Source organism: Stigmatopora argus, chromosome 17, assembly GCF_051989625.1.
Source record: "Stigmatopora argus isolate UIUO_Sarg chromosome 17, RoL_Sarg_1.0, whole genome shotgun sequence".
Lineage (NCBI taxonomy): Eukaryota > Metazoa > Chordata > Actinopteri > Syngnathiformes > Syngnathidae > Stigmatopora > Stigmatopora argus.
This window is the reverse complement of record NC_135403.1, coordinates 7,682,923-7,693,343: the sequence shown is the minus strand read 5'-3', so window position 1 is coordinate 7,693,343 and position 10,421 is coordinate 7,682,923. Positions and strand designations below refer to the sequence as shown.

General features: G+C 39.7%; 1 protein-coding gene across 2 annotated transcripts; it reads left to right on the top strand.

Annotated features, from left to right (window-relative positions):
• The first annotated feature begins 1,733 nt into the window (after positions 1-1,733).
• On the top strand, positions 1,734-9,797 carry bambia (BMP and activin membrane-bound inhibitor (Xenopus laevis) homolog a). Of its 2 annotated transcripts, none has more exons than XM_077624796.1 (4): positions 1,734-1,901; positions 2,977-3,165; positions 5,919-6,197; positions 7,732-9,797. In XM_077624796.1, the coding sequence occupies exons 1-4, from the start codon at positions 1,838-1,840 to the stop codon at positions 8,148-8,150; spliced, it is 951 nt and encodes a 316-aa protein (XP_077480922.1). In that variant the 5' UTR covers positions 1,734-1,837; the 3' UTR covers positions 8,151-9,797. The 2 variants fall into 2 exon arrangements, with proteins under 2 accessions (XP_077480922.1, XP_077480923.1); XM_077624797.1 differs by lacking the exon at positions 1,734-1,901 and adding an exon at positions 2,583-2,865.
• Positions 9,798-10,421: the final 624 nt, after the last annotated feature.

Genomic DNA, 10,421 nt, shown 5'->3' with positions numbered 1-10,421 from the left:
CATCTTTGGTGAAGACTGAAATAATTTTCTAGTCATTCTTCATTGCTAACCTGAATTTTCCTGGCCTTAGAACTCTATTTGCATGCATAGTAGTAGTACTAGTAAGGTCTAATGCAAGAAATATTCAGGTTGGTCCATTATCAGGAGGGGCCTGGAGACAGTCTGCCTGTCTCTGGTTCCATCCTTGATATGGATCACATCAAAGTGAGGAAGGGAAGTCAAGGAGGTGTTGCAGGAAGTTGGCCTACCTTGGTCTGGCACCACGTTGAGATGATTTGACGGCCGCATCTTCAAAGTGGAGATTTTAATCGACATAATATTTTCCTCTCTGTTGAATCATGTAAACGCCAGTTGCTTTCGGGTTTTGTTTTGGCTTGCTCACAATCTTAGTAGACGTTGCTTTCAGACCCCCACCCACCTCAGCCATCATGACAACAGACAACAGGGGGCTTTTGTTACACCAAGTCCTCAGCGTCTGGACTGGGTCACACCTGCAAATGTTGACTAAGCATGAAATGAAACACAAAAAAAGGTAATTTGCATCAATACACCATAGGAATGAAAATGTATTCACCTTTATACCATCAGCAGGAAAAATACTAAACTTTGTTTTTATTTGCAGATTTCACAGAAAAATGATTGTCAGAAGTGAACGCCAATGTTGCTTAAGGTACTGAACACTTGAACCTATATGATAGTACTAGTAGTAGCAGTAGTAGTAATGTTGTTTTAATGTAATGCATATGAAATCACAGAAAAAATACAAAACTTTGTTTTTATTTGCAGATTTCACAGTAATATGATTGTCAGAATACAGAATTGAACGCCTATGGTGCTTAAAATACTGGACACTTGAACCCATATGATAGTAGTAGTAGCAGTAGTAGTAATGTTGTTTTAATATGCATATGAAATCACAGAAAAAAAAATACAAAACTTTGTTTTTATTTGCAGATTTCACAGTAAAATGATTGTCACAATACAGAATTGAATGCCTATGGTGCTTAAAATACTGAACACTTGAACCCATATGATAGTAGTAGCAGTAGTAGTAATGTTGTTTTAATATGCATATGGGATTGCAAGCAATTAAAAAAAAACTTATTTGCAGATTTCACAGTAAATAGATTGTCAGAAGTGAACTCCCATGGTGCCTGAACACTTGAACCCATATGATAAGTATAGTAGTAGCAGTAGTAGTAAATTGTTTTAATATCATGCATACTGAATCTGCCGTACCAAATTTGACCACTAGGTGGTGGAACAAAACTACTTACAAAAATAGATTGCAAATAGACTAGTTGAAATGCATTCATTCCATAGAAATGCAGTGAATCAGAATTAGAAGTTCCAAGTCTTCATCCGATTAAACCTGTGAGATGTTAGGAAGAAATAATTCTTTAAAAATGCAATGTTAAGACTGAAGGGAGTAGTATTTGACACTTCTAACTGCGGCAGTCTTGCATAAATGACACATCCCCGGACTGGCGCCTCTGCGAATAGCAGATAATTGCTGTAATTGTCATGTGTATTTTTTTTAGGCTGTAGCTGTATCCTCCTCATTTTCACTTCATGCAGAACGTTGTATCTCATGTCCGTTTATTTCGAGTGTGTCAGCCACTTTTTAATCCACTTTAATTGAGTTGAACAAACATTTTGAAGCAATTGGGCGCCATTTTACCGCTACCCTAGTGTATTTAGTAACTTTGCATTGCAGATTGTGCTTTTAATTTGTGTATGCTCGTATATTTGCGTGTGTGCTGTCGTCTCAGTGGCGCCACGAGTCTTTTTGGATTGCTAATTTCACTTTAACGACTGTCCGCTCCTCCCTCGAGCAATGGCCGCCTCGTCGCCTGGAGGCTTGAAGGTTCAGCCTGGCGTCAACCTGGCTGCTAAAACAGGTACAAACACTCACTTGACCACCCTTTTTTAGTAACAATAGCGCAGTAAAATGACTCAAACATGTTATGTTCTCAAACATAGACTTCACGTTTTGCATTGCAAATAAATAAGTGCACCAATGATGTGACATCATCCATGCAAAATTGACTTTTTTATTTATTTATTTCCAAATGTATGCACGAAATAGCGAGGTTCGTACAGGGATTTATTTACAGTGGAATTATTACAACATATGTATAACATACATTAACTATTGTGCACCAATAGAGTGGGAGGTTCAAAAACACTAATACTATAGTAACTAACATTTCTAGTTAGCAAACAAATAAATACAATTAAGAGGAAGTGTAGCTTTTCTATTGAAAAGTACATATAATACCTCCAATATACAAAAATAGACATCTGGAATTGTTTATTTATTATTATAACCTGAAAACAAACATATTGTTGTATGTTATAAATGTACCAACAATTTAGCACCCAACAGATTTCAAATTAAAGTCATTTTTTCGTTTATTTATTTATTTGTTTTTCGAGACATTCATTCTTTCATTTGAAAGAAGCATTACAGTACACGTCAAATTTCCTGTTGAAATAATGCGACTTTATTGTGAAAGCAAGCCCACCGGATAAAGGATTGCCACAAACCTTCCTGATAGAATAACCAATCAACACGAAGAGGCGGGGCGCTTGCGGACCACAGCTATTTCTTCTGTTATATCTCGGCTACTTCAGGGCTTGATTTTACTGTCTGACGAAACGGGATAGACCGTCATTTTCATCAGATTCCTCTTCCAGGATTCCTAAAATGTCCCTCCAACGTCTTCGGTAACAGCGAAAGAAAGACTAAAACCACGGACCATCGGTTTCAAGTTCATAATTTGAAACCCTCCTCAACAGGATTATACCTTCTCCTATTTTTCCTCTTTGGACTTAAAGTAAACGCAGTGTTTTGAGTTGCTGGTAATGTGGTGACTTTTTTCTTTCCTGAGAGGAAGCCAAAGCTTTTTTTGTACTTCTTACGGAACTACGATCTTACTCTTATGAGTAGAAATGACTTGTTTTTCTCCATAGCTTCACGCAAAGAGTGTTATTTCCTCCTCCCAAGTCCAGCTCTTGGCTCAGGAGACCAAAGTGCTGCAAGTTGTGCACACAGGAGCGCGTGTAGCGCATCAACTTCGGCGTCAATGGATCGTCACTTCAGTTTAATTTCGATTTGGCTCCAACTGGAACTTTGCGCCATGGCTGTTCTTCTCACAAAAGGTACTACTATATATTTTTCTCAGTGCCACGTTTTTCATAGGCGCCTCCGATGAAAAGAAAACAGAAATCCCTCACTAAATGCTTCCACGGTTACCTGTGACAACACCCCCCAGAATCCAATAAGTAATATACAACAATATCGATAGACTTTTTTGCTCAATCTTCCTATGTTTTTTGGGATTAAAATCACTTTTTCCAATTCAGGTTCGTGTGGCAAACTAATGCTTCCATCTACACACATTTGTAATACTATATAATAACAGTTGACATGTAAAATCATTCTGTTTTAAAACAAATAGAGAGTATATATAGCATTTGGTTGTATTATCTCCAAGGATCCCTTTAGTAGAACCTAGTTTTAAAGCTCCCATCTCATTTCTAGGGGTCGCGGGGGTGCTGGAGCCTATCCCAGCTGACCTCAGGCCAGAGGCAGGGGACACCCTTAATTGGTGGCTGGCCAATCGCATACCTTGCATGTCTTTAGAATGTGGGAGGAAACCGTAATACCTGGAGAAAACCCACGCAGGCCCGGGGAGAACATGCAAACAGGTAGGAAGAACCTGGATTTGAACCCAGGTCTCCTGCTGTGAAGCTGACGCGCTAACCATTCATCCGCCGGGCCGCCAGTTTTAAAGCTGCCATTCTTATATAAAGTAAACTGGGCCAAAAAGCTTCCGTGCACAGGCCGACCCCCCTCCTCTTGGAGCCCCTTTCAGCCCACAAAGGGGCCTCTCCTTTCTAATGAAATATTCTCCAAATGACCTGCTGCTCCAATCATTCCTAGGAAAAACACTGATCTAATGAATGTGCTCCTGCACTGAAATGCATTGCGTTCATAGAGGACAGCAATTGGCTCTAAAATACACTGGTGTTATTTTCTCTTTTTGAGATCCAACCCAATAACTATCAAAAATCATGTTTAAGCGTGTCCATGTAGCAGATAATGCACCGAATATTACAGCTAAAAATGTTTTTTTAGTAGAAAACAGCAGCTAAGTATGTACTATTTTCTGATAGTATGTCTTGCATATTAGTTTGCTGTGAAAGATGAGGGGATAAAATGATATAATGTCACTTCCTTGGTCAAATAATTCTTTTCTAGTATCTTTTATTTTCAAGCTATACCTACCAAGCCCTTTGACAGCCATATTGCGAGTATATACATAGTTTGTGGATGTGTTTTAAAAGAACAGAGGACATGGATGAACTAATGACCGGGTCTGGTTTAGAAGCAGCAGGCAGTCGTAATGATAAGGTAGCTGCACACTCTTATGTTGGGACCTCAGTGTGTCACCCCCCTTTTCTTCCCCAGCAAGGAAGCCACAAGTGAAGCCCGCTTGCGTGCAAATGGGAAAAGGAGCCTCTCCGCCGCCACCCCGAAACCCCCACTCCTCCTTTTATGTGTTTCCATTTGACTTGAAAGAAATTGACTTTAGTGAACAAACCACTAATTATACATGGTACAATCTAGTTCCTGTTTAGAAAAATGGCACACGAAGCTGAATTGATTCAGAAATGTCATATAAGTGCTACAATAACATCTGTAGAGGTCTATGAGAGCACTGTTTCCCATTTTTTTGTGCCCAGGCAATTATTTTTTTTAGAAAATCTTATGTCCAACAATCAAATGACACAAAAACTGGATACACTAAATGTTCTGACAGCTTATCCATGAGTTTTTATTGTAATTGTTAAGTCTGTCTTTACATTGCTGGCACAGAGAGTTGAACAACTCTGCGTTATGTGTTGTAATTTAAACATTTCTAGACCAATTGCACAAAACTGGACATAAAGAAAATAATGTACATATAAATGAAAACTACACAATATTTAACACAAACACACCAGGAACAGTTACTGAAGACTTCCAGGGGTGTCAGACTCGGGTTGGTTCGCGGGCAGCGTTAACGTCAACTTGATTTCATGTGGGCCGGACCATAGATAAACTTAGATAGACGTTTTATAAATGGATTAAAAGAACTGGATTAAGATCCCCGAATATTCAGTTTTTTAATAGATCCAAAACAATGTTTATTTTAGCTTTTTTAAAATATATTTTTAGATTTTACAAAATGATTTTTGAACTAAAAACACAGAAAAATGGATTAAAAAATTATAATTATTGGTTTAAAAGGGGAAAATCAGGAAATTTAACATACATCTATACTCTTCATTTTAATTTGATCATAAAACAGAAAGTCGGCACTCATGATTTACTTTCCCGGGCCACACAAAATGATGCGGCGGGCCAGATTTGGCCCCCGGGCCGCCACTTTGACACATGTGATCTAAAACAATGTTTATTTGAGCTTTTTTTCTTAGTAAGGGAAAATCTCTTTTAATCAATTTCAAAAGGAAACCAATTTTTTCTTTATGTTCCATATTAAAGTGGAAAACAGAAAATATTTTTATATATATATTTAGATTTTACAAAATGATTTTTGAACTAAAAACACAGAAATAAATGGATTAAAAAAATGCAAATATTGGTTTAAAATGGGGGAAATCAGGAAATTTAATATACATCTATATCATTTTAATTTAATCCTAAAACAGAAAGTTGTGATTTACTCTCCCGGGCCACACAAAATGATGCAGCGGGCCAGATTTGTCCCCCGGGCCGCCACTTTGACACCTGTGTTCTAGAGGTTCTATAAAGAGCAAATTGGTCAAGAACCCTTCCACACGAAGCTAAAGATGTGTTCTTTTTAAAGCCTTAACTAACCATCATCTCAAATTTCTACCACCACCAGGAGAAATAAGATGTTACTGTGATGCACCTCACTGTGTGGCCACGGGATACATGTGCAAGTCTGAGCTAAACGCCTGCTTCACCAAGGTGTTGGACCCACTAAGCTCCAACTCTCCCCTCACACACGGGTGTTTAGACCCCATCGCCAACGCCGGCGACGTCTGCAGCAACCAGAGGGGCTCAGACGCCCGCGCTGGTGCCACCACTCTGGACTGTTGCCACGACGACATGTGTAACTACAGAGGCCTGCACGACTTGGCACACGCGAGGGACTCCACAGGTAAGAGGAGTTGAAGCACTTACTGTTAGAAAATGTTTATTTTGCCTTTCAGGGTCAATTAAGCATAAAAAGCCCTCTAAACAAATTAAAAGGTGATCTCTCACGGAGAATTTTACGATTCCCTTTTAGTAAATATTCATTTTTTTCCCCACTGCCTTCCTGTCCCCAAAGCATTAAGTTGAACTGCAGAGCTGTTTAAACACTTTTTGTTAATGGTGTTTTTGCCCAGTCTTACGTATTTCGCTACTGCACAGTTTTTATACTTTGACTGTAATAGGCTAGACTCGGAAAATAAGGAATAGCCCATTTACCACAGTTTATGCTCTTGTTGTGAATTTGCCACTGGGGAGAACTGGATATGCCCTGGGTCTGCATATAGGATTTTTTTTCCTCCAATAGCCTCTCTTGGAAAGAGTATATTTTTATGAAGTTGAATGTGTAGTCTTGGCTCATTGCTGGAACAATGATACCTTGTTTTCGTCACTTTTTTTGCTTTTTGGGTGATGAACATGTAGGCTGTGGGGATAATTTTATTCAAAAACTGTTCTTTCATTCATTTTCCCTACTACTTATCCTCACAACGGTCACTAGGGTGGTGAAGCCCATCCCAACCAATTGACAATCTCAAAACAAATGTAAACGTATTATACACAAATGCTTGAACTCCACTTGTAACCACCGTCTATAACATGTGTCAAAGTGGTGGCCCGGGGGCCAAATCTGGCCCGCCGCATCATTTTGTGTGGCCCGGGAAAGTAAATCATGAGTGCTGACTTTCTGTTTTATGATCAAATTAATATGAAGAGTATAGATCTATATTAAATTTCTTGATTTCCCCCCTTTTAAATCAATAATTGTAATTTTTTAATCCATTTTTTTCTGTGTTTTTAGTTCAAAAAATATTTTGTAAAATCTAAAAATATATTTAAAAAAAGATAAAATAAACATTGTTTTAGATCTGTAAAAAACTGAATATTCAGGGCTTTTAATCCATTTATTTAAAAAAAATCTAAATATTATATCTAAAATAGTCCGGTCCACATGAAATCGAGTTAACGTTAACGCGGCCCGCGAACCAACCCGAGTCTGAGACCCCTGGTCTATAACAATCAAATTGATGGCGGAAAAGCCAGAAATTGGCTAAAAAAAAGACATTCAACTAAAAGGCAAAGTACTTAAGCATGCAAATCATATATTTTGTAAACTTGTGATAGTGGAGAAAATAATGTTTCAATGCAAAAAATGACACTGACTGCAAGTGCAGTCATTTTGTGATGTCAGCTCCGTCCACCTTTATTAAGAAAAACTGAGGTTCATGCACGATGGGTATTACTGATGTCATGTTAAGAGGGAGCAAGCTGTAATACAGGCATTTGATTGGCTACTGGCATTGTTAAAAGGTCCGCCTGAACTAAAATTCAGTTTTTCCCCCTCCCCCAAGATTATTTCTACTAGGATGAACATAATAAAGCTTTTGTCTCAAGAAGCATGATTTTACACAATCTTACCATCTTAATTTTCACTCTTTTTACAGATCACGGTCGCTACCAGCAAGACGGCAGCAACAGAAACCTGGTCACGCGGGTTCAGGAACTAGCCTCGGCCAAGGAGGTGTGGTTCCGAGCTGCGGTGATCGCTGTTCCCATCGCAGGTGGCCTCATACTGGTCCTGCTCATCATGTTGGCACTGCGTATGCTGCGCAGCGAGAACAAGCGGCTGCAGGATCAGCGGCAACAGATGCTGTCGCGACTTCACTACAGCTTCCATGGCCACCATACCAAGAAAGGTCATGTGGCAAAACTGGACTTGGAGTGCATGGTGCCTGTCACGGGGCACGAAAACTGCTGTCTGACCTGTGATAAGATGAGGCAGACAGACCTCAGCAATGATAAGATACTATCCCTTGTACATTGGGGGATGTACAGCGGACATGGAAAGCTGGAGTTTGTATGACTTCCTGTCTAGGAGAAAATCAAGTGTTGCAGACGTTTTCCTGGTTTTTTTTGGTTTTTTTTTTACTCTGGAAAAAAAACATTCCCATATTTGTCTCACTTTGGACTGTTGGGTCTGTGATTTCATTTATTTTTACCAGTGGCAAAAAATACGAGACTGATCTCATGCCGTGTGGTTTTTGCTAGAGGAGCACTTTACTTGAAAAATGAAAAGGCTAACCAGCGAGGAGCCGTGTTTAAAACCAAGAGGGCGGATCCGAAGATCCTGGACTTGTACACTGCGCGCTGAAAGGATTCCACATCAATCCGAGTTTTGCACATTTGTATAGAAGTTGTTGCTGAAAAAAAATCATTTTTACACTGACACCAGGGTACAAAGACTTGTTTGAGGAGTTCAACGTATAGGTGTGCACACTCCTTTGTGTACATTTGAACTTATTGTAAAGATTTTGAATATATATATATTTTGTCTGATTCAAACTGCCCAGTGTGTCTTGTTTTTGATGAATGCCGATATTGCTCGGTGTGATCCGACTATAAGCTTGATTGAGCGTGAAAGATTTCATTAATAGTGATTTTTTATTTATTTGACTTATTGGAGTTTTTTTCTTATAGCAAATCCCTTAAATGGTTTTTTTTTTTTTGTTATGGTCATTTCTGGATGGCTATGATGTGTGTGAAGCAGGATGCAAAAGTGCCTGGCGGGATGATGTGCGTGTGGGAGTGAAGTTGTGAACAGTAGGGCCTTGTTTTGTGGTTGAGCTGCTTCTCAGAGGTCAAGTTTTTTTCCGTTCTGCACTTCTTATACCTACCTGGTTTTCTGGTGTTTGCAGACATATGATAGCCTCTGTCTCTAAGCCAGACAGCGCTGTCTCTGTGATTACTATTTTCTGGCAAAGGTTTCCTCTCACACATGGAAGATACTGTACGCGGTATGCACTTACCTCCCTCCAAAACATATTTTTCTTTAAGAGAAACTAGAGTCAACCTGTGTGCGGTCGATTGGTCGTGGGTCTTTTGGTCGCCGGTCTTTTGGTCGCGGGTCTTTTGGTCGCGGGTCTTTTGGTCGCCGGTCTTTTGGTCGCCGGTCTTTTGGTCGCCGGTCTTTTGGTCGCCGGTCTTTTGGTCGCCGGTCTTTTGGTCGCCCCGACCGCGACAACGGGCGGCCAAAAGACCGGCGACAAAACAAGGTAAAACAACACGGTCTACGCATCAATAAAAGCCAACAATGGCCATGAGCAGTCACTGAGCCGACGTGCGAGTGTATAAGAGTTTGTATGTACATGCGTTGTCCCTTTAAGAAGCTACGTCAGTCAGGGTCTTAACAAGTTCTCCAACAAAAAACAATAAAAGTCCGGGAAATTTGGAGCTTTTCTTTAGCCTAATAATTACTAGGGCATTAAGTATGACTAAATAGTAATTCACAGTTTGTATTTAGGGAATTTGAGCAACGATTTAAATGGTAATTATCACTTACATTCCGGGCGACCAAAAGACCGGCGACCAATCGACCGTCTACCAAGTCAACCATTCCTCCCAATATGACACGTGAGCATTGTGGACAATGTCCATAATGCAATAGTCCCTTATTTCTGTTAATGTATCATACTATACAGAATAATTTAATAAAAGAAAAAGACTGAAAACACCCTACATATCTGTCAGTCATTTAGTGTTGAGCTGCATTCACTGATTTTTTTTTTAATGTAGGGAGAACTGACCTCTATTTCTTTCCATTAGGACAGGAAAACTCTTATTAGCAGCCAACCACTTAACGGCAGCTTGCATTAGCAAGGGCTCAGCGTATAGTCGGGGGGGCCTCCCCCAGGACTATTACACATGTAATCATAACAATGTCCTCTACTCGGCTTGCCTAATGTGACTGCTGTTTGCTTTAGCCCCAGTCCACTTTGCCGGCTCTACCTTAGGTGTCGGGTGGCAGTGAGACGAGACGGTGAGTGTCTACCTTAAGCTGGGCGTGTGTTTACATGACAACAACTGGTTAAAACAACTTTTTTTTCGTCATTTGTGTTTGAAAAGTTTCACAGACATGCGGGAAGAGACGACTATATAGACTTAAAAAGAAGCTTAAGTAAATTCCGGTTTGAAATTGTATGTTTGCATGTGTGTGGGAAGGGGGCGTGTCTGAGCAAACATTTATTTTACCAGTTTTAAGGTATTGAAGAATGACCACTCTATCTGAAGCTGATTTTGTCCCTATTATTCAATTTTTTGGCGTCGATTTCCAAAGTGTCCACCTTTTAAGGTTTTT

Excerpts from the sequence above, each read along its gene's own strand:
- bambia (XM_077624796.1), top strand. The coding sequence starts at position 1,838 with ATGGCCGCCTCGTCGCCTGGAGGCTTGAAGGTTCAGCCTGGCGTCAAC. Across the intron at positions 1,902-2,976 it reads CAACCTGGCTGCTAAAACAG|CTTCACGCAAAGAGTGTTAT; the intron begins GTACAAACACTC and ends TTTTCTCCATAG. Across the intron at positions 3,166-5,918 it reads GGCTGTTCTTCTCACAAAAG|GAGAAATAAGATGTTACTGT; the intron begins GTACTACTATAT and ends TACCACCACCAG.